The 24574-nt window shown below is 39.8% G+C and overlaps 3 protein-coding genes across 3 annotated transcripts; 2 read left to right on the forward strand and 1 right to left on the reverse strand.

Moving 5' to 3' along the window:
* Positions 1-351: 351 nt before the first annotated feature.
* smim7 (small integral membrane protein 7) lies at positions 352-2020 on the reverse strand. The gene is made up of 5 exons (XM_036522297.1): positions 1921-2020; positions 1636-1677; positions 1328-1380; positions 1140-1230; positions 352-956 (listed from the first exon to the last, which is right to left on the reverse strand). Exons 1-5 carry the CDS (start codon positions 1944-1946, stop codon positions 941-943), a joined length of 228 nt encoding a protein of 75 aa, XP_036378190.1. The 5' UTR covers positions 1947-2020; the 3' UTR covers positions 352-940.
* Positions 2021-4487: 2467 nt separating this feature from the next.
* On the forward strand, positions 4488-12026 carry tmem38a (transmembrane protein 38A). The gene is made up of 6 exons (XM_036521498.1): positions 4488-4866; positions 7394-7550; positions 8341-8525; positions 8701-8788; positions 9120-9237; positions 9485-12026. Exons 1-6 carry the CDS (start codon positions 4743-4745, stop codon positions 9692-9694), a joined length of 882 nt encoding a protein of 293 aa, XP_036377391.1. The 5' UTR covers positions 4488-4742; the 3' UTR covers positions 9695-12026.
* A 1951-nt stretch (positions 12027-13977) lies between these two features.
* LOC118769266 (cartilage oligomeric matrix protein) lies at positions 13978-24307 on the forward strand. The gene is made up of 19 exons (XM_036516318.1): positions 13978-14195; positions 15942-16015; positions 16187-16238; positions 16739-16887; positions 17085-17222; positions 17580-17657; positions 17771-17923; positions 18252-18356; positions 18494-18601; positions 18970-19129; positions 19513-19631; positions 19727-19779; positions 19900-20093; positions 20308-20486; positions 20651-20699; positions 21508-21704; positions 22170-22342; positions 22554-22693; positions 23949-24307. Exons 1-19 carry the CDS (start codon positions 14126-14128, stop codon positions 24005-24007), a joined length of 2250 nt encoding a protein of 749 aa, XP_036372211.1. The 5' UTR covers positions 13978-14125; the 3' UTR covers positions 24008-24307.
* Positions 24308-24574: the final 267 nt, after the last annotated feature.

Genomic DNA, 24574 nt, shown 5'->3' on the forward strand with positions numbered 1-24574 from the left:
TTATTAGCCTTATTTTAGCTGAAATTTTGGCATAAGTTTTGTTTCTTTACACTCACTTCTAACAACTCAGTACTGCATACAATAAAACACCTGCAGGCAGTGTTTCTTGATCTGTGGTGCCCATACTCCTGAGAGCCCTTCAAATACCCTCAGAGGGCAATTAAAAGGAATTGCACCAAAAGAGTTTGATGCTTTTCCCTTTCAAATCAATTTAGGGACAGACTTTACCACACATTCCACTTAATTCTAAACAATAAACTTCAAGTCAATTATTTTAACATGCAATTAAAATAAAATTACTCTGATAACCAAGGACATAATAACAAAAGTTTAATAGAAATAAATGGGAAGTGGTACAAATATATTAGTTATGTAGATATCGTAAGGTCTGGTTCCAAATAACTGAGATTCTATATATGTCATAACACAGAACCCAGTCAAGTTAATATGTGCATCCCCAAATATAGTAAAATACACAATATCTACTATGACCGTAAACACATCAGCATACTGTGTGACTGCACCAGCTTCAGTTTCATGACCTTGCTCAAGTGGACATGATGAACATGCTTGGGTTGTGATTCAGTTCAAACTCACTTGGTCACTTTGATGACCTCCATGTCAAAACAGATAATTTTGATGTGCCAACTTTGGCATTTGGTCCATTAAGCTTTTGCATTCTGACCATTAGCTAAAGGAGACAAGTTGGTAACTGGACAATGGAAGAAAGTTGGCACAAACAAAACAATGAAAAAAGAGTAAATGTGCCCGTAACACCTAAAATGTTTTACAGGGAAAGTGATCCATGAAACCCAACAGAGGTGCAACTTTCTTCAGGCTTACAGTTGCTCATACTCAGAAATGTCCCATTTAGACCTGTTTATGGTGGTGGGTCTTTTGAGGAGCTCTGCACACATCCTCCTTTCACTTTGGTGAATTCCTATGATCCAAATAACCTGTGGAAATGCACAAAATCAGTCACAGTTCAAATAGTACCCTGTCTATCAACATTCCCATAATTATTTAACTTTTTTTCCCCTTTGGCCAGAACTTCTGAATACATTATCATTTCTAAATCATACTGCAAGATGCAGTATAACTGTCACATAACACTTCAATGATTAAAAACCAATACTTACAAAATCATGCAAAACATCATGAAGATATTCCACAAGGCAATAAAGATCCGGAAGTAACGCAAACTCAGAAGAAATTCTCTAATGTTGTCTCCTAAAAAACATACCAAAAGTGACAACTGACTTCTGGTTTGTGGAATCAGGTTTTCCTTGTTAAATTCAAAGAAATACTCAGTTTCATATGCTAATACCTGTAGTGGGTCCGTGAGGTTCATCTCCAAATCCTTGAGAATCCCTTTTTTTTCTGTTTAATGACACAAATGGCTACGTTCAAAACCTGTTAGGCCATCCTCAGTATCATTCCTTGCTTAGGTATCTAGGTAACTAGGTCCTCGGCTAACTGAACTGCGATTCTGCCTGACATTACTGTTGTAAGCAAGGAGTCATGTACGTGGTAAAAAAAAAAAATGATCAAGACAATAAACTAGTCTACTGCGATTAGACGGCTAACTAGCTATCTTGCTAGACCTACATACCAAGGCCATGATCTCATACTTACAACTTAAAATTCAGCACTGCCCCAGCATTCATAAGCAAGGTCCTAAAAGGCAAACAACACAATAAGTAATCACGTTCGCGTGTAGAAAAAATATAAACTCAAACGTAAACAAACTAGATCTAGCTATTAAGCTAACATTAGCTTGCTACGTGTACTGCATACAACATAAACACTGCCAATAGGTTGTTTTGTATTTTCAGATAGATCGTTTACTCTAGTTTCAACGTTTCTACCTTAAAACGGTATGAAAAGATTTAATGCAATTATTTAACAATTTTAATTTACCCGAATATCAAAATATCGCCGATCATTTTGTCCACCTCAACAAACTAAATTGTCAGAAAGCAACTAGTTTAGGTAGCTGCAATGATTGATGTATAAATTTAACGAATAGCTGTGGCGATTTGAGAGCCCCGGAAATATTATAACCAATAGAATTTAAGAAGGCGTGAGCTCTGTGCATTCAACCGAACTTGCTGAGCCTCGTTTGAGAAAACTGGCTGGCCAAACTGGAGATGGTAGCCTACCTAAAAATTCTGGTATTACACAGACGACCTTACGAATCGAAAGTTTCCTCCTTTCAAACCACAAAATCACGAACACGCAGCAAGCAGTGATGTCATTCATTGTCATGACGAATTCTGAATCGGCTGCTTGGTTATTGGCTCAGTATTATGGTATACGAGTCTGCTCGGACAAGAAAAGGAGACCTTGTTATGCCCGTTTTAGCTAAACTTAACGAAATTATCTGTGTAGCATGTTAGCTAGCTGCTCAGTGTTGCAGGCAAGCTACAGCTGGCTACTGATTTAACAATTAAGCCATCCTCTTAAACGTCATTTCGCAAAGGTTCACGGATTCCATTTATTGTCCTCGCCAACTGTGACCATTGGAAGTCAGGTACATTTCCATGAATGGTTCTGAGTGATGTCATGGTGTGCTACACGCAGGCATTTTCTCAACAAAATAATAAACTGAACAATACAAATTAAGCTATATGCAGAAGAAGGAAGATATTTGGATAAAGAAATCAGATGCCAAGTATCGGTACATGATTTCTATTACAAAAAGCAACGAAATGATGTATTTCCCCAACATATTCTGGAAATAAAGGTGTTCTTTAGTATGACCACGACCTGCGCATTACAGGGTTCCTCTGTTCATTCAGTCCCTGGCATACCACACCAACATGAATTCAATATGCATTTACATTTGGGTGAAGGTGGAGGACAAGTGAAAATTCTTTAGTCTGGACAGGGACACCCACAGAGTGGTGACACCTATTTCTGGTGCTATTTTAGGAGGAGGTGCTGAGAGCAAGTAAGCAATTTGGGATGCAGACTTTGTGTTCACTGGGACCATGACTGAACTGTTTTTTGTATGTGTGTATTTCATCCAAAACCAACGTGAAAACCTAATTTGTGTATGGATTTGAGACAAGGTTGTAAAACCTAATTAACTTTCTCTGTCTCAGGACTCCACATACTTTAGAATTCTTTTTGAGTCACATAAATCCAAAGCCTTATCTGTTTTAATGATAACAGATATGATTTACAGGGAAGGCTGTGTTAATCTTGTTCTGTAAATGAGTTTTGCAAGAATGGAAGTCGTTTTGTTTATTTCAGATGTCGTTGATGACTTACGTGAATGAATGTACAAATTTCAAAAACCGTGGTTAACAAGACATTATTGTGAAGTTTGTATACAGACAGACACCCACAATTTTATCCGTATAGGCGTAATAGTAATGATAGCTTCCAGAATTTTTATTTCATTTAAAATATTGAAACAACAGGATAAATCGCCAGTGTGGAAAAGAATGCTACTGTTGTTTGATATTTCATGGATTTTAGCTAGTTCTTAAATTAGCACGAATCTTTACCTAACCCTGGCTAACCCAAACCCTAACCTTGAGGTAACATCAAGTTGCACAGCCCAATGCAATTTCATTTATAGTCATCAAAGTTGATGTATGGGAACTGAACGTGACCATGTGCATGTTGGAAATATGAGAATATGCTGGTTCATCCGGGGCTAGACCCATATGTAACCTTACGCAAAGCCCCTCTGGCATGTCAGTCATTTCTAACAATTTGTGTCCCTGTGGTGGGCAGTGTAAAACATAGTGCCAATGTAAGCAGACTGCCTAATTTTAACCGACCTCAATGAAAAAACAGAATGGCGGATCGGAACACACGATATTTGTTTTGCAAATTACCTCTAGTATTTTCAAGCCAAACGTTTGTGATTAGCTACATTTGCTAGCTGTCGTCATCGTTCGTTCATTAACGTAAGATCCATCGCAGTTTTTGTAAGCTAAATAATTTATTCTAAATTGATGCGTGAACCAACGAGGTGTGTAAACTTGCATAAGTTATACATTGACGTTGCATGCCACGAAAACATTCCTGTTTGTGTTGCGGCCGAGGCTGCAGTGCAGGTTACTTACAGGTTAATTTAAGGTGCCGTGGAACAAGTAATGCTGTAGACAATGCGCTCTTTTTATTTGATCCGTCGGAAATAATTCATATCGTTACAAAACGCAAATACAAGAAGAGACGATAGCCCAGCGTAATACGTGAGTTATTTGCAACTGAAAGTAGTTTACAGATAAAGGTGAAGCGTAACTCAGTCGGTGCACCTTAACACATTTATGCGGTCTCGTAAGAGCATTGTTTTCTTTGAGAGTCCTGCGTCTGCGGTGGCATGAGCAGTGCAGATCACAATGGAATTCCAAAATGAACGAGAATTGTTCTTATTCTGTGGTACCATGATATGGATGAACTTTACATGACATATCACTGGGAACCTTTTTTGATTTCTCTCGTTAAATGCCAGAGACAATGCGATCTGATGTTTTAATATTTTTCACCTTATGTGCATAAATGCATGGCTAATTGTGTCCGGTTGGTGACGTCCGGTAAACGGAGCTGACAACCAAGATCACTTGGCAGAGAACAATTTATTTGGCTGTGCAGATGAGGTGTATTTATAGGAAGCCTTGAGTGGAGGATCTCTTACTCGTGAAGACAGGGGGCTTCGCAGCGGATCGCTGGACTGGGGACATTTACTCAAAATATTCATATATGTGGTAGCGTGAGGAAAAAACATGGACGTGCTGGGAGTTCTTAATTTGGGCGAAATTGCCCAATATTTTTCAAAAATGGCTATGTTTCCAGTTTTTGATCTTGCCTATTACATCGTGTCCATACTCTACCTCAAGTATGAACCAGGTCAGTAGCAATCCGCAATTCAGTTTCCATTCTATGTTGTGTATGGCAGTACGTGAGAACACTGGCTGGGTTATACATTTTGTGGTCAATTTTATGTTTTATTTTAACTTTGTCGTCAGGCAAAGTTGTATGTTTGATCTGGGTCGTACCAAGACATCCGCAAATCAATGCAAAACTAATGAAAAGTCTGCAGTGAAAAGGATGTTATGTAAATAGGCTAAAAATAGGCAATAGCTATAAAAGGTAACGTTAGATGAACGTTGGTTTTTATGAACAACTTGACTCGAACACGTTTCAATGGATCGCAAGTAAGCCACCATTTCTGTTGGAGTTTTTCTGAAGTCTGGGCCGTTCAACATATGACCGTGACCAGCAACCTACTTTTTACGACCTAAGCAGTATGGACGAACTGAAAAAAAGATAAACCAATAAATCACCAGTTAGCCCTAGTATCCTGTAGATTGGCTGCAGTTTTTATGAACAAAGTTTAATTCGAACAATCATCCCATTTCATGCACTTAAAGTAAAAAAAAAAAAAAAAAACTTTTCAAAACGTTCTATATGACACCTGATAGACACAGAGCGCATACCAAAGCTCTAGCGACGGAGTCAGCAATAAATAGAATTTCCTTAAATAGAGAGCAGAGGGCCCAGAAACGCACTCTTGTAGTTCAAACAATCTGGCGTCCAACACTTATTGTACTTATTGCAAGGGTTTGCATGGTTGCCATGGTATTGTTCTTTTTGTTGCAAGTACAATTAATGTCATAGATTTTGCAGTCTCGATTTTGTTGTTTGCTGCATTGGAAAGTACCTGTAACTTTGTCATGGACACTTAAAAATAATGGCGACAAATTACGGGGACTGTGCAAGCTTTGGGTGTAGTACTCGCATGTAGTGATTATCTGACTTAAAACACACACACCGCATGTACTATCACAGTAACTTCGCATAGGAACACCTGTTCATGATCTCAAAATAAACTTACAAAGAGAATCATCATAAATGGCACTGAATCATGAGCATAGTGGCATTAGGGAATGAAATTGTGAAGAATTGTCCCTGAAATATCAGCTGTCATTTTAGTATTAATAGGACTGTGATCTGACACAGTTAGCAGCCTCCATGACATTATCACATTGCTGATGACTCTTACATGACTACAATTTATTTAATATAATTTATAAGTTTTCAAAAGTACCAAGAGATAGCGTAGTCTCTTTTTGCTAGTGGATAGTTTATGAAATACAATCATTTGTATTGTAGTCATAATAGTAGTAAAAACTCTCATCGGGTGCAACAAAGGCCCTCCACAATGTATTTGATAGTGTGCATTTTGAGAGGGGGGTGTGCGGCATGTTCTTTGTCGCCTGTGGACAGTTGTGCCCCCGATTCCACAGCGCGTGCTCTACTGGGCGTCTCTTGAATGAGCTCAGCGAGGTGTTAAGGGTCAAAGGCTGAGCTGGGCCTGCCAATTGCAAGGCAGGAGAATCAGTGTCTCCACAGACTATTTATAGCCCACATTTCAGAGGATCCGTTTTCTGTCAAACTGCCGGCTAATCGTTCCTCGCTCTGGCCACACCTGTTCCCAGGGATCTGTGCAGCTTAGGAGGCCAGGCGGGTGACTCACAGCTCCTGATTTGCCTCTGAAAAAAGACTACAGCACATGGAGGCCCATAAAGCTATAAAACAGCTTTCACATTGATATACTGATATTTCAAGTACTGAAATAAAATACATCAATTTCAGTATGTGGATCTTTGTCCAGATAAGGTTTTTGTTTACACGCTTATTAAAGTTAATTCAACAAAAAGAAAGCCAATGCTGTATAGGATAAACAGAGACTTCTGCAAAAGCCACAACATTACCAGATTCTTTCCATGACTGTATTTATGAAATGAGAACTATGACCCCTGACATTACACTAGATCCACCAAGAAGGTGTAGAATATGGAATCTTGCTGTAATTTTTAAGGAAGATTACTGTAAAGATAGCATGACCAATTAACATTAAACGCATTAAATGGTATCAGTTAAATGGTATCTTTGCAAAGGTAAGCTAGTAAGTGAAAAATCTCGTAGTTTTATTAGCTAGCTAGCTAGCTCTCTTGCTACTGCCTGGAAACAATTTTTTTCTGAACCTCTCTTCAAAAACACAGACAGCATCAATATGCACACCCTTAGTTCCACTGTTCCATTTTTGTCTCAGAGGCATGAATGAGGCAAAGAGTGTGATTTGGAATTTCACTGTTGGTTCTACTAAGCCAGATGAACAGTGGGGAATTTGATAGATTAGGAGCCCTAGTTCATTCGAATTCCAGTTCTGATCACAGAAAAGGGGCTATTGTTACTTCAGCCTATGTCAGCTTTGATTGTAATGATGTGGATGGACAAAACATTTACATTTATTTATTTACATTTATTCATTTAGCAGATGCTTTTATCCAAAACGACGTACAAAACCACAGGCAAGAACAGAAAATTGTCATGAATGAAGTGGACAATGAGAGTCTTTATTGTTCTGCAGGGTCAGTGGAGGTGTCCCGCCGGAGCCCTGTGGCCTCCTGGCTCTGCGCCATGCTCTATTGCTTTGGGAGCTACATCCTAGCAGACATCATGCTTGGAGATTCTCCCATTGACTATTTCCACAACAACAGTCACATCCTCCTGGCCACCGCAGTCTGGTGAGATCCTTTTTTTTATGAACTTTGCCCTTAAATCACGACACACCTACAGTGTTCTCAGAGGTTGATAAGTGTTACTTCTTAACCCTTTGAATACAGTGTTGGGTTTGGTTTTTCACTGACCGATATCATGTCATATCATCATAAAATATAGTGTTGTTTAAAGCTAAATAATATTTGTGAACAACATTGGAAGAAGGTACATATATTCATATTTATAGAGGACAGTGAGACCCACTGCCAGATTCAATCTAACCACGATGTGCCTTGTCCTCACTGGGTAACAAAATTAAGCAAGTGTTCCTTTCAGTCCCGCAACACTTTGAGTTCAACAGTTTCTGAAATTGTTATTCAAGTAAAAATATAACATTTATTCAAAGTTATTCAAAGTTAAGGACAAAGTGTCTTTGGCTAGGTCTCAGTATCCTCAAAAAATGTGAATGCATAGTCAATGTAGCAAGCAGTACACCAAGGGTATACGCTAGAAGTGATATGATATGATTATACAGAGGTAACCAGTACATGGTGGCACAGTGCTGGTAAAGAACTATTATGTGCCCTATGCAAATATTGACAGAGCACACCTCCATTCTGCAGTAAACACGAGGAAGTTGATTTTGCACAGCTTGTGACCTGAGAATGAACAGCAGTGGTTTGCTTACTCTTATTCAGAATGAAGCCATTTTCCAACATGTCTCCATACATCAGATTCTACATTTTAAAAGATACTAAAGCAACAAAATATCAAATAACTTTTCATTTCCTGTCACTTGTGTCAAATGAACAACAGGTACCTCATCTTTTTCTGCCCTCTCAACTTGTTCTACAAATGCGTGGCCTTCCTGCCTGTTAAGCTGGTGCTGGTGGCTATGAAGGAAGTGGTCCGCACTCGGAAAATTGCTGCAGGGGTGCACCATGCCCATCACGCCTACCACCATGGCTGGTTCATTATGGTCATCACTGGCTATGTCAAAGGTGGGTGCCTCCAACCTTTGAAGCCTGCTGAGTTAAACTTCATGGTCCTCCTACTGAGTCACTTGTAAAAACCATTGCAAAGTAAAAATACAAGGGCATGCTGACTCTGTGCTCACTGGAGCAGGAGGTAGACCTTTCTCCTAATTATTTCCACTTGCTATTTATATCTTCCCAGGCTCTGGAGTGGCTCTGATGTCCAATTTCGAGCAACTGCTGCGTGGAGTGTGGAGACCCGAGAGCAACGAGATTCTGAACATGTCATTGTGAGTGAATTCCCCAGTGCTTTCATTGTGCTGGTTTTAGACAGGCATTTTTTTCCACTGTATTCTGGTGCCTGAAGTACAGCACTCTCTGTACTCTTCATAAAGCTGTCTGCTATGCTGTCTAATCTCTGAGAATGGCCAGAATCAGTCTTTTAGTCTGAGAGTTAAATGTTTTGAAGTATGCGTGCTTCAAGTAATGAGTAATGTAAGCATGACTGATGTAAATTTCATGTCAGCCTCAGATGTTGCCTGATGTTACCTGATGTTTCCACATGTTCGTTTGAAAGGGACATGAGCACCAGCTAATTATCATGTCCCCTCCTTCCAACAGCCCAACCAAAGCTAGCCTGTATGGAGCCATTCTGTTCACCCTCCAAGAAGCACACTGGCTCCCCATGTCAAAGAGCACCCTCATTTGCCTCTTTACTCTGTTCATGGCAACTTCCAAGGTATGTCTGCGAATTGGATGCAGAGGGATTACGGCTATGAATTATGTCATCCTTCTGCAGTTGGTGCCATAAATCACTAAAAGCACTAGATTCAAGTGACTAAACTAGCAGATGCTCAGTGGCAATCATATATATGCAGTCCATACTCTTATTGCATAAAATCTGTGGTTGAAAGTATTGAATGACTATTGGTCATTCTTTTCGGGTTATGATCACTGCCAGCTGAAACTGTTCTATTGTGTTGCAGGTAGTCATGACCGCCCGCCACTCTCATGGCTCTCCCTTCGCCCTTGTGGAATCTTGGGTGTGCCACTTGCTGTTTGGCTCCCCCCTCGGCTCTGAGGACTCCCATGACCATCATCATTCTGCCCCTGCCGCTGCCCCTGCCTCTCCTGCCAAAACCAAGGAGGAGCTGAACGAGGGCACCCGCAAGAGGAAGGCCAAGAAAGCAGAGTAGACAGCAGGCCACGCTGATGGATATACAAGCCTCACCACCACCACAGACAACATCAACAGCAACAGCAAATGGCACCCATTCACCCTCCTAGATCCAGCGATCCGGACTGAACATGTTGCATTTTGCAAGTGCAACTGGACTTTCCCATTCCTTGATGGGGAGAGGGGGCATTTTGGTGTTTACTATGTGAAGCCCTTACTGTTTGAGCAAATGGTGCTTTTTCCATTATTGCTATACAATATAAAAATACTGTAAATAGCTCACCAGCATTTCACTGTTCAGACATAATGACTATAACCCATCTATATCTATTTATTTATTTATGTATTTATTTTCCATATGGATTGCAGAGTTCAACATCATGTGGTGGTTTCTGTAAATTACACTTAGTTTGCTCAGCTTCACTGTTTTTAAACAATCCGGCCAATTGCGATGAAGTCTTGTGTTAGACTCAGCACAGCAGTTCAAACTTAATATAATTAACTGGAGTCCAGTTTGGAGCCCGAGAAAAACCAAGGTTGTAAATGAACATATGAGGGAAATGTGAGACCACGCAGTCTTCAATCATTCAATTGTAAGTGGCCACTTTTTAGATAAGATGAAAGAGTCAAATGCCCCCCAAAAATGCCAATAAAATCCATTCCCTGGAAAGGTTGACAGAATGTTTCAATCCTTTTGTCATTGCAATTTTTATTTCCTGAAAGTCATGCAGTTGCAGCATAGTATATACAACAGCATCAGTACAAAATATTGCAAAATATGTGGGTGTGAAATATAGTTTGTTCTGTTTATCTGTATTACATAGCAGTTCTCAGAGTTGTGTTGCACCGGTAGATATACATGCTTTGGTGTTAGTAATTGTATATTGGCATGTATTCATATGGCAATATGCTGTTAGTATATTTCAACTGGCTATGTCAAAGAATTAGCCTTGAATGAATGAAAACATGGTGCAGCTGGTAATGGCAGAAAATGGTTGCCACATTACTGGGATGAAAGAAGCAGCCTAGTCCACAGAATGCATGATTCATTCCAGGCTGTACAGATAGGGACAGCATCAAATCTGGGCTAATGCAGATGGATTATGTGTTGTTTTATGCCACGATATCCTGAATTAATGGACTTGATTCAAAGCCCCATAGTACACACACAGCTGATATGGACCTTCATTGTTTTGCTAACCACTATCAAAAAGTACACCTAATCTTGTTTGCATGGTGGGAAGAAATGTTTTTTAAAAATCCAGGTCAGAAGCAGGGATATATTGTAATGGTGTCAATAGGGAAAGTGCTCTTTCATTTAAAGATTAAGATTTTGCTATCTGTTTTAAGTAATTAAGTTAACCTTTTGTGCCTTTTTCATGTCAAAGAAGTATAAAATCAAAATATATAAAGTGGCCCCTTGCTTTGTGAATATTTATTAGTCTTGAAGCCTTCTCCTCCTGTTAATGATGTTTAGTGTACCAGTAGGTTTTATCTATAGAAAAAAAACAGCTGAGTAAAAAGCTGATGAGTCTGTCAACATATGTACTTCTTTTTCTGTTAAACTGAGTCATATTTGGTAAAGGCACTGCATGCTACAACTTAATCTCATTATATATGAGTATATATATGTTATTTGGTTACTGTAAGGGAACCAGCAATGCAAATGTCAGACCTAATGTTGTACCAATGCATGTATCTGCAATTTTTTTGATTGATTTTTGGAGTTCTCCTTATGGACATTGTTGCACATATTACATATAACGAAATTTGACTGGAAAGAAGCAATAATTGAAGTGAAAATTAAACAAGTGCTGAAGCAATGGTAGTACTTGTTTTTCAACCATACCAAAAAAAGACAAAAGCAGTAAAACAATGTTCACATAGCTGCTGCCCTTGTCACGTTGTGGGTGGGTAACTTTCTTGGTTGTTTTTAACATGGCAGAACTCTTTCAAATGCTGTTTTCACAGTTCACCAACTCTAAATTAATATTACGGGTATGCTTGGAATCAAGACTGTAGAGGATTTTTCTACCAATGATTATTATCATTGATTATTAAATGAGATGATATGGTTTGAACTGCTATACGGTTATTTAATGATGAAGTAACAAACTAAAATGAGTACTACCAATTGTTCCTTTAATTCCATTGTGCAATATCTCTTTGCTTCTGACAAGGATTTTCACCCTCTTTCATCCAAGCCTGCTGATGATCCACCATCATCATTGGGTGTCTAAAATCTTCAGTTTTCCTATTTGAGTCAGGATGAAATCAGACCATGTGTACTGGAATGTAAAATATGAGGAATGAGAATAGACTTGAAAAAGGCAGCTGTGAAGCTACATAATACAATGAGTGGTTGTTCAGATGTGTTATTATTGTTATCTTGAGTCTGATGTTTGCTCATGCTCAGAATAACCATTTTGTTTGGAAATATACAGTAAATTATTTTTCTTAAGGTTTATCATTGTAATGTGATTTTTGTCACCATGATACACAAATGCAACCTTAAATGCAATCTTATAATTGCGTATAATTTACACATACTTTGTGTAAAAGCCACATTTGGCCCTACACTACAGGTTTTGATAGTGTGTTCTGTGATGTTATTCCCACTGAAAAACTATGAAATATTCTAATAATTTCTACAGACTGATACTCAATTACTATTCAGATTTCCTTATTCTCTTCATTTCCTACATTTCCATTCATTCCAGGGGACATTAAACCCTGGTACTGGACAGTACTGTATGCAATGGAACATTTGGCAATTCATCCCAATTTGTCATTTTCACAGAAACTAGTAAAAATGGGTAGAAATATTGACTCACACTAAGACTATTCCAAATTTTGTTGAACACTAACAAAAAATCAAGGACTGTAATAAAAAATAAAGTTAAGAATGCCTTTCATAATCACTAGCCTAAAAGGTTCAATTCACAGTGGTAGTGGCCAAAAAGGGGCAGAGGTAATTAGGGGTTATTGTCTTGTTTGCTTTTCTTAACCCCTATGACACCCCTTTGTTGCAAGGCTAATGAACCATAAAGTATGGCCCTTTCAGAAGGTCGCAAGCTTTTAACCTTTAACCCTTTCTTCACAGCAGTAAAACAGATCACAGACATGACCAAACAGTCCCAACATTTTCTTTTATCACACAGTTTATTTTATCTGCTCCAAAGACACTGGTCAATTCTTAGCAACATGTAAACATGTTGTAAACAAGAGGTGTATAAAGAGACATGCTGTCCTGAGCTGGACTGTAAATATATCACTCTGTTTTATTTCCTGTACTAGAGCTGTAGTATAGGAAACAGTTACAAGGCACCCAGTCATCACTTTTCTTGTTATTTATTCCAGACAAAGATGAGAAATCACGACAATGAGGAGAGGTAGGATAAATATACTGGAATACATGACAGTGATACACTGTGCAGCAGACAGAATCTCGGGGGTGTGTGGGAACTGGAATTTTACCAACATCTGCGGATTCCATCACTGGCAAACAAGACATGCCTACACACTAATCCACCAACGCGGAAGACTTCTGCTGCCTGTGTTCCAGCAATTTCTTCAGTGGAAACAAATTATGTGGAATTCAGTGGAATTCAGTCTCTTCCACCTTGACAATATGTTTCTCTTAGATGATAATATAAAGACTTAATGTTTACCTGAGTGCCTATGTAATGATCTGCCTTTATACTGAAGTTACCGGTATATAGAACAGGATGGGTAATTCATTAAATCAGATCAGGACTGAATATGAATTGAAGCACAGGAGAATATTGGGAACATTCATTCCTGTTATGATTATGATTAAACCAGCTTAGTAAATGACAACTGATTATCAAGTAATGATAATGAATAAAGAACTTGTGCTTAAAGTGGTAGAACACAATATATTTATTAGGGGGGCACTTATTGGAACACTATCACTGATGAAAAGAAACACAGCTGAAACTGTTTTTATTATCATTATTATTGTTATATGTATTTTGTTAGGTATGGCTTAAGTGAGCTATAAATACATATATTACAGGTGTTGAAATTGGTGTGTATAGTCTAATCTAATAGTATCCTGTGCATGAAAACTGTTCCAGCATTTACTGGTTGCTAATATGCAGATGCATACATTCATATGTACAGCTGTGATTCATTTCTGAATGTGAGACAGGTATTCCAGAGACTGTGAGAATCTTGAGAATGATGTCAGTGTATCACACAAACAGGAGTCGTGATGTCAGTCAGTCACAGAGGTATAAAGGGGAGGTGAGGAGGAGGGTACACAGTCCTACAGACCCTCACAAGCTCCAAGCCTGCATCAGGAAAACTCTTTTCAGCTCAACAGCAGGACAAGACGCCCCCATTCCCTGACCTGCCTTGAACATCGAGCAGAATCACTTGCCTTTTCTTTCTCATCTGAAGGAGTGAAGAACGCAGTGATTCAGAGATGCTGAGAATTTTCATATTCATTTGTGTTCTCACTTGGGACCTCCACACAGTGTTTGGACAAAACAGAGGTACGTGGGTCAGAAGTATAATGTTTTTGTGTTATTCTGTAAAAAACTAAATTGGTATGTAAGAACACATACAGTGTGTTGTTAAATATTAAGGGCTATGACACTACTCTAAAATGAACAACTTTTACAAGCATTGATTATTAGCAAAATTGCTAATATAGTTAACAATTCAAATTATGTTGATGGTGGCTTTAAAATATAAAAGAAAATAATTTCTGTGATTTTTTGAATTTTTAAGCCACACAATGAGATAGTTGCTGTTATAAATTTCATAAAGAAAAAGCCCTGAGAGAATGCTAATGGTGATCATCATATTGTTAGCTACAGTATCATCAACAGTTTTATTAGAGATTGCATAAAATCACTGATTTACTCATTTGTACTCATTAATTTAAATGTTCTCTGCATAATTTGATGAATTCATCTACTTATACATAGTGAGTGTGATACATTTCAGGTATCAAAATATTCAGCAAATATTTAGCAAACCAAAAAAATCAAATAAAATACACTGTGATAGTAACATCCTAACATTGCATGTCAATAGTAATACATCGAATTAGGGTTCTTTGCTTTTTTGCTTGGACTAGATGGTTTATTTCCAACTAAATGCATCAGAGTTCTTGAAATCCACCACTTTTGGATTAAACGATGATTAAATATCAAGCAAGAAAACCTCATACCAACTAAATCATTACCAATGTATATATAAAATTTCCTCTGGGGATTACTGGGTTTGATGAAAAACGCAACTATCCAAACACTTTTATGCAATGCCACTACTTTCCAAGTCCAAGCTTTTTGCAAACCGATCATGTCTCAGGAGCTTTTGTTCTTGGAATTCATTTGGAAAACACTGATGATACTAATGGAAAGACCACACTTCCTTTGCTTCGAGCCCAGGAGACTTTGATACTCAATAGTTCTCTGGGGAGCCACCATGTCAATAAATAGAACCCTTTGGAGCCACAGAGGAGCTCTGTCACACCAGGTTGTCCCCAATGTCTGTATAAGAGGTAGGAGCCCGCCTGGCAGAGTCCCAGGCTTCTGGGCCTGTAAATTCCACCTCAACAGGAGTCTGTGAGGCTCTGGTGCCATTGAGCGGGTTATAGTTGGAATTCCTTTAATCACCCAGAGTATTAACACACATCAATGCTGCATTTATGTGCATGTATAAAACATTGAATGCAATGGCAAGAATGTCAGAGTGGAACATTCTGAAAAAAATTCAATAGCTTCTTTTCTTGTATAAGTTTCTCTTAGAATGACAGCTGCTGTAACATTCTGCTGTGGTGTATTTTGGAGGCCTCAGGCAGGGAGAAGGCAGAGAGCCAGTTCTGGTAGTAAAGATGATTAATGTGTGGTGTGTGGTTCACCGTTGAAGGGAGGGACATCTGTGTACTGCTTCCCAACCTACTGCCTCTGGACATTGTTGACTTCACTCCAGGAAAGATTTCTCCCACGACAATGTCTTGAGATGAAGCACTGTGGTGATGGTCACATGGAACAAGCTTCAATTACACCGAGAGGAAGCCTTAGAATTCTGTTCATTGAATCTGACAATGGCAATATGATGGTTGTTTCATAATGTACACATCATCTGTGTATCAGTCAACATATCCATTCATCAGTACCTGTAGATTCTTGTTGTTTGTAGTCCAGAAAAAAGAGTAATTAATAAAAAAAAAACTCCAAGATGGTCTGACTGCAGTCCTCTGTGAACACTGTGCCCTATATCAAATACAGATGGTGAAATCATCAATCAGATAAAGGGAACCAATCAAGCACTGGCTGAGATTAAAGAGTTACTGAAACAGCAGGTGAGCAGATACTTTGGAATGCTGAGGTTGGCCGCTGTGCATGTTAATATGCAAATTCTTTCTACTGTTATCCATATTTATGTTTACAGTGCCAGTATTTATGTGTTGAAATGGCAATGAAGATCAAGTGCATTTAAACCTTTTTGTGAATTTTCTCATTTTCTTATTCAGATTAAAGAGATTGTTTTTCTGAAGAATACAGTAATGGAGTGTGAGGCCTGTGGTAAGAATGACTGATGTTATTCTATATACTGCATTTGGAAAACAATCCAGGCATTTCTATCACTGAAAACACTTTCCTCCCTTTTTCCTTTAGTTATTGCAATTCCAAAACTGTGCAGTAGGTGGAGACAATGTATATATATATAAATGCCATTGAAGTCTACTGACATGGAATTTACATTTCAGATTCATCGCAAATTGGTTTCGTTGTGCTTAGCTTGTGTTACAGTAAAAGCAAATAGCTTGTCAATGTGTATTACAAAATACTGAACCTTTTAAGGTTGCCCCCAAACTCTGGAAATACACAGCAGAGATTAGCAATGAGGACTAGTAGCATGGCTCTGGCTACATTCTGAAACCAAGTCCTCTTGTATTGCTGTGTCACAATATTCCTGCTGGAATGATCGCCACTGGCTTTATACAAACGATTAGCAGGTACTTGAAGAGCTGTAATCATCTACCCTTCAGAGAGTTTGACAGACTACTGACCTTTTCCTGCAGGTATGAGGGTAGAGCCATCACGCCCGTCCTGTAACCCAAACCCCTGCCACCCTGGGGTGAAGTGCATGGAGACAGCAGGGGGGATTAAGTGTGGGCCATGTCCTGAAGGCACGGAGGGCAACGGGACCTACTGTGCAGACATTGATGAGGTCCCTTAGCACCATTTCCCAATTCCATTCTTTCTTACTTTTCTTACATTTCTTTCATAATGGCATATGAAAAGACTTGCACTCTTCAGTAGTGTTAAATAACCTGCATTGTTTCTTTGTTCATAGTGCTTATTGATTCTGTGTCCACAGCTGTCTGGTTCAAAGTTACTTACTGTGTGCTGTTGTGATCTTTGCAGTGTATCATGAAGCCCTGTCACATGGGTGTCCGCTGCATCAACACGAACCCGGGGTTCCGCTGTGGCCCCTGTCCTGCTGGATACACAGGCACCCAGGTGCAAGGAGTAGGACTCTCTTATGCTTCCGCCAACAAACAGGTAACCGTGCACGAGTCTCTCATCAGGCTGCGTTCATCAACATTTATGTGTGCGCTCCTGGTAAGTTTTCTGATTCAGTCATGATGTTGTAGCAGTGTGTGTTTCTCCCCTGACCCTCTCCATGGGAGGCCTGCTAAACTTAACATCTTAGACAGAGAGCTTGTTTCGTCCAGTCTCTTCGATTCAGCCAAACCTCATTTCCAAAAGATATAAAATCAATTCACAGCAGCAAAAATGAACTCCAAGGGGAGAGGAAAATGGTCTCCATATTTTACAAACGGAAAATGTCAGAGGCTATCTAGACATTTTTCTGGAGGCCACGGTCATCAAGCATCTCTTAACCTCTCTTTTGTGAAGGTCTGCACAGATATCAATGAGTGTGAAGGACCCACAAATGGAGGTTGTGTGGAAAATTCCATCTGCAACAACACACCGGTAAGTATTGTTATTATTTCAACATGATGCCACAATTTTCTTCCACACCATCCTTAGAGTTCACACAAGTTACATTGCCAGGCCATGTGAGAACTGCATTGTGTTTTTGGCAGGGCTCTTTCCGGTGTGGTCCCTGTAAACCAGGCTATGTAGGGGACCAGCGGCGAGGTTGCAAGCCTGAGAGGGGCTGTGGCAATGGGCAAGCCAACCCCTGTCATGGCAACGCAGAGTGCATCATTCACCGAGATGGGAGCATAGAGTGTGCTGTAAGACTATCACTGTCTTCATACCATGAACATAAGTCATTAAAAGCAATGGAATGTGCTATTGCTTCTTTTGTACAAATCGTGTGTTTCATAATCATTTAAGTCTGGAAAGGACAGAACATAAAGGAACAGAAAATAGCAAATATCTCTTTTGATTTAATCTTTCAGCTTGCCTGGAAGATCATTATTGCCTGGTTTAAAGTATAGGTCATCCGCTATCTTAAGTTATCTGACACTTAAGCTGCATGCGTCATGGATCTGTATATAAGCATTGAACCCCAGTAGTCTGGGCCTCCATACAGAGATCTAATTCAGTCTTTTTCCTCAGTGTGGAGTGGGGTGGGCCGGCAATGGATACCTGTGTGGGCCTGACATCGACATTGACGGGTTCCCTGATGAAAAACTGGACTGCCCTGAGAGAAATTGTGTAAAGGTCAGCTGGTTTTGTGTGGTGAACTTTGTTAAGAAACTGCAGTACAGTTGTATTCATTTAAATCTTACCCTGTGATTTCAGGGAGTCATTCCAGTGATTATTTCAGCACAGATGGTACTCATTTTGCCGTTTCTCAGGATAACTGTCTGACGGTGCCCAACTCTGGCCAAGAGGACGCGGACAATGATGGGATTGGAGATGCATGTGATGACGATGCCGACGGTGATGGAATCTTAAACACAGAGGTTCGTCCTTATACCCACCCTGACATATTCTGATCACAACAGCTTCATCAAAGGCCCAATCAAAAGTTAGACGCCAGTAAAGGTTGAAATCAATGACACAACACAGACAGTATCTAAGAAACAACAAAGTTGCAACTATTAAACAAACATGATTGCTTTTGGATATCACTTAATCTCCCCCTCCAGTCTAATTATCATCAGGAAATTAAATGAATGCAGATAATATTTTTGGGGTGGGAGGGGTGTGTGAGTGTTAATGCTGCACCATGTACTCTACAGAGAGTTATCTCTTTGGTGCTGAATTTGGAAACCGCTTCAATGAGACATACCATTATGGGGCATGTTCTGATTGACTTTCCCCTTGGCAGGACAACTGTGTCCTGGTGCCCAATGTGAACCAGAGGAATGTGGACCAGGATGATTTTGGAGACGCCTGTGACAATTGCCGACTGATCACCAACAATGACCAGAAAGACACTGATGGTGACAGCAAGGGTGATGCGTGTGATGATGACATCGATGGTGATGGTGGGTGTGATGCCACTGCTTTCACAACTTGAAATAACAACTAGCAATGACAAATATTGGGGCATGGGGCAGCATTGCAGTGTAGTGGTTAGGTAACTGGTCTTGGGAATTTGGAAACGGGTACGCAGAGAGTTGCAGATGTGAATACTGGGTGGAGCATATGATAAATTACATTCGAGTAAGGTAATTGGTACCAGGTTCTTAACGGCTTCCGTAAATATCCAGTTGTTTAAATGGATATTAATATGTATGTATGTATATGTATGAATATATATGAAATGTACACTATGTAAGATGTCCTGGTAAGGGCAACTGCTAGGCAAATGAATGAACATCAATATCTGCACTATATGCTAAATAAACACCTTGATGGTTGCCCTCAGGAATCCGCAACGATGTGGATAACTGCAAGAAGGTGCCCAATGCTGATCAGAAAGACAGAGATGGTGACAAAGTTGGGGATGCCTGTGACAGCTGCCCCTACGTTCCCAATCCCGACCAGGTCAGTATTCTGTCTCTGTCCCATCACTGCATGAACAATGTGTCACTGTTTCATATCTGCTAAGAGTCACAGATGGACTGCTTCTCTCTCTGCAGATGGATGTTGACAATGATTTGATTGGAGACCCTTGTGACACCAACAAAGACAGGTATTATTTTACATCTGCAACACTATTATTCCTATTATTTCTTTCCCTCCATCGCATGACATTAACTGAGAAGCTTGCAGGACGTCAGCAGAGTAACGGTCCCTCCCGCTCTTTCTGCAGTGATGGTGATGGGCACCAAGATTCTCGGGACAACTGCCCAGCTGTTATCAACAGCTCCCAGGTGGACACGGACAGAGATGGTCTGGGGGATGAGTGTGACGAGGACGATGACAATGACGGCATTCCTGACTTGATCCCGCCAGGCCCTGACAACTGCAGGCTCATCCCCAACCCCCTTCAGGAGGACTCTGACGGTGAGCTTGCCCCTCACTCCACCCCCTCACTTGATATTGAACAAAGAATGAAATTTTTACAAGGCAAAGAATAAAGTTTTTATAGAAATTCTACCAAGAACAGAGAACAAAGTTCTTTAGAGAAATTCTTCCATTTTAATATTTATTTACTTTCGTATATTTCTTCCTGTGGCAATGTAACTTTGGAGGCTGTGCTGTGATTCCCTCTGTGCAGGAGATGGTGTTGGGAACGTGTGTGAGCATGACTTTGACAATGACACGGTCATCGATACGATTGATGTGTGCCCTGAGAACGCAGAAGTCACCCTAACTGACTTCCGTGCCTACCAGACTGTAGTTTTGGACCCGGAAGGAGATGCCCAGATAGACCCTAACTGGGTGGTGCTCAATCAGGTTGGGGCTGTGGGGTTTTGGTCTCAACAGTAAATGTTGTATATGCTGAAAATGATGGACAGATCTGTCACATCTACCCATAAGGTATATCTGCCATTGGACTAAAGGAAAAATCTTGAGCTGTACCACCTATGGTTAATATAATTTTGTTTTGTGATGAACAGGGACGAGAGATTGTCCAAACCATGAACAGTGACCCTGGATTGGCCGTTGGTAAGATTCTGAAAGCAATGACATTATATTAATTTAAACAAGCTGTTCATGCCACACGAACATACCTGTGGTTTCATTTGCACAAGGAGTAACCATGACTCCTTTGTGAACAGAGCAATGGACTCATTTTCTCTGTCCTCATCAAGTCATTATGGACTGTAGAGTTTGATAATATCAAAACATAATGAATGGTCTACAGTTGGACATGCAAGAAGCGTGAAGAATATAGTTGGAATTCTGAAATTGTCTTATTGTGTGTCTTTAAATGATGCCTGTTAGGGCTTTTACATGAAAAATGTTGGTTGATGGTGGAATTTGTTTTTTGGAAAACACCAGTTTGTATTTGAAAATGAACCCACCAAGAACACATTTAATGATCCTTTTAAGACTAAGTTAGGTGCTTCAAAGCCAGTGCTCTACCTGGGTTTGATTTTCTATTATTTATTTATACAACTGCCAGAGGTACAGTTTCTATAACAAGCTCAAAAGATAGTTAGCAATGTGTCACTCTCATATGATGATTACTTAACTTAAAGGCTTAACTATAGAACTTATTCATAGTCTTTTTATTACCATTATGCTAAATTGAAATGACAAATTTTAAATTAAACAACATGTGCAATTATTCAATACATCAACTGTCAATTGCACAAGATCTAATCTTCCTGTAATAAATTAAGGTGACCTACTACTGTACAGTTTTAATTACCTTTACCATTGAATGAGTGGGACACATAGTTAATCACAGTACTGTCTGGGATGGTGGCCCTCAGTTCTCACTCTTCTCCTCTCCCTTCACTCTGGCAAGGTTACACTGCCTTCAATGGGGTGGATTTTGAAGGAACATTCCATGTAAACACTGTGACAGACGATGACTATGCAGGCTTCATCTTTGGGTACCAGGACAGCTCCAGTTTCTATGTGGTGATGTGGAAGCAGGTGGAACAGATTTACTGGCAGGCCAATCCTTTCCGGGCAGTGGCAGAGCCAGGAATCCAGCTGAAGGTATAGTGAAGTCTCGTGCCAACACACAAACATTTTTCAGAGAAATAACTAACAATAATCACAATCATAGTCACATTCCTAATCATACTCACCACAATGATTTTGTTGACGTGTTCTCCATGACCAAACCAGCAAATTAAAATGGGATGGCCCAGAATGTTTCAAGGGCTTGACATGACTAGTATTGAGCCAGAAAAATAAGATTTCTGTAGAGCATCAGTACATAATGACATATGACAGTTGCTAATCTAAAATCTCAGACTCAAAGAACCTAATGCTTGTGTTTAAATTGAAAAAAAAATAGCCAAACATCTTAATATCCTCACCACAAGGAAAGTTTAATTAAGTACAATCATTAGGTCTTTATCTTCCCCACAGCAATGTACCACCAATCTTGGTTCAACCTACAGAAGTCTTATAAGTGCTCCTCCCTTCTGTTGATCCTGTCTTTGTGTTGTTAACAAGGCGGTGAAATCTGAAACCGGGCCAGGGGAGAATCTGCGCAACTCTCTGTGGCACACAGGTGACACCGTCAACCAGGTGAAGCTGCTATGGAAAGACTCCCGAAATGTGGGATGGAAGGATAAGACCTCCTACCGCTGGTTTCTTCAGCACAGGCCCCAGGATGGATACATCAGGTACAAAGGGCTCAGGATGTTCACGGTCTCCTAAATGTTACAAAAGCACAAAAATAATCTATCTGCTTGTCTCTTGGTGCACTGCCTTTTATCATACAATTCTTCATGACCTTCTGATAAAAGAGCATCTCTAAATGTGAAGTGCTGTTTAGTGTCTGTCTGTGTATATGTGTCATGTTGCCTGCTGACTATTTATGTGTGATGTGTTTAGGGTGCGTTTCTACGAAGGGCCCCAAATGGTTGCAGACACTGGGATTATCATTGACACCACCATGAGGGGCGGCAGACTTGGTGTCTTCTGCTTCTCCCAGGAGAACATCATCTGGGCCAACCTACGCTACCGCTGCAATGGTGAGCATCAATCCTCCTGCTCCCACACCCACACACAAATTAGGGCAACAGAACATACACTAGAAAGGTAGATGAGCCTTTGGTCTTTCACATTAAATAAGACATGATGGGTCCCTCACCAGGTTATGCCCTGTGTTACCACATGTGAAGGGAACACATTGGATGATCAAGAAGACATTTTCCTAAGAATACTTTATCCTTTCCAATTTCATTCTCCTAGACTGACTGCAATCTTTTTAAAGAAACCTGAAATCAGTTATGTGGTAATTGGTTGAACACATCTATGTCACCTTGTGCAACCATGAAAATTCAGCTTGAGCTTTGGTACATCTGGCACACAGCCACAGCTCTTGCAATTTTTGGGTTTTCCTCCCCATTGAAATTTTCTTGCCGTACAATTTTACGCAACTGCATGCAGTCTGAGGGCCTCTAATGGAAACGTTGAAGATGGGTAGACAGTTGGCAGTTCATATGAGAGGCAGTTTATATTGCTTGGTGGGTAGTGAATTATACTTCCCTCTAATTAGCTGATTTATCATTGCATTACATTGATTTGCAGCATCCTGATCAAAAATGCCAATTTCATCCAATTCAGAGATAATTGCATATAACACAATTAATGAGGAAATGTCTTGTGTATAGTCTCTGCATGGAAAGAAGGTTCTGGCAGGTTAGAAGCTCTGTTTCTCCTGTAAAGTACAAACATGACAGATCATTAGCTCCCATTACAAACTGCTGATAGATTCATTTGCAAAATGTGGTAATACAGAGGAGATCTGATATGATGTAAGGTGCATGGCATTATTACATTGTTATAAGGCTTTGTTCGCGATAAAGGGTATATCAGCAAAACAACGGTCTAATTTATAGAAAACACAGTGGACAGATAGACCAGAAAAGAAGAACATCAAATCTTTAAGCCAAAAGCCTCAATGATGAAACGCTCAGAGAGTTTTAGTTTACGATGATCCAGAGAAGATGGATAAGTAAGCTTTAAACCACTACATTCATCAAACAATTATGTACAAGACTCCCATTTTTAAAAAGATAATAAACATGGCAGTGAATACTTGTGTATGTCTGTGTTTTCTTAATGTTCCTTTTTATAGGAAAGGGTAAGTATTTTTTCTCCCTGGTGGTGCAGCTTGAAAGGTCTGTTACGTTAGGCTGATCCTCTGACCTGCACTTTGGCCTCTCTGTGTGATGCTGTGGAGTGATTGATGGTTGTGTACTGTCCCTGCAATCTCCTCTACAGATACACTCCCGGAGGACTTTGATACATACAGAGTCCAGCAAGTCCAGCTGCAGTTCTAATGAGGGGAGAGTCAAGTTCACTGCAAGGAAATATGATCCGTTCCTTTAGGAAGACATTCCATCTGGAACCCCAGCATTCCAGAACTGTCGCTGCGCAGTCCCGTGGTGAAGAGTGGTCATGTAAGGCTACCCTCAACAGTAACACGCTGTTCCCTTCTATGCCAGTTCTCTCAACAGATTTGTTCTCCCTGTGAAAGTTCTGTAAACATGAAGGTTCTGAGTGTTTGGTATATTATTCACCAGGTACATTTTTAACTTTAATAAACTATATTGTACATGTGTGGTTCTTTATGAATACAATTCCCAACCAATATATTTCAGTATTCTTTCTGTGGGTAAATATTGCAACTATGCTTAGGACTGTGCTGATATTCAGGGTACTTTTTGGACATTACATCTTCGTGGTAAAAGGCTGGATTTTGAACATGGGGAGCTCAGTAAAAATAAAACGACAACAGCATCTGATCTATGGGAGTTACAGGTCAGCTCTGTGTACCGAGTTGAGAGCATTAGTGAGGCCATTCCACTTCTCTCTCTGGACAGACTCAAATCAGCTAAGTGAATAAT

This window comes from Megalops cyprinoides, chromosome 2 (genome assembly GCF_013368585.1).
Source record: "Megalops cyprinoides isolate fMegCyp1 chromosome 2, fMegCyp1.pri, whole genome shotgun sequence".
In the NCBI taxonomy this organism is placed as follows: domain Eukaryota; kingdom Metazoa; phylum Chordata; class Actinopteri; order Elopiformes; family Megalopidae; genus Megalops; species Megalops cyprinoides.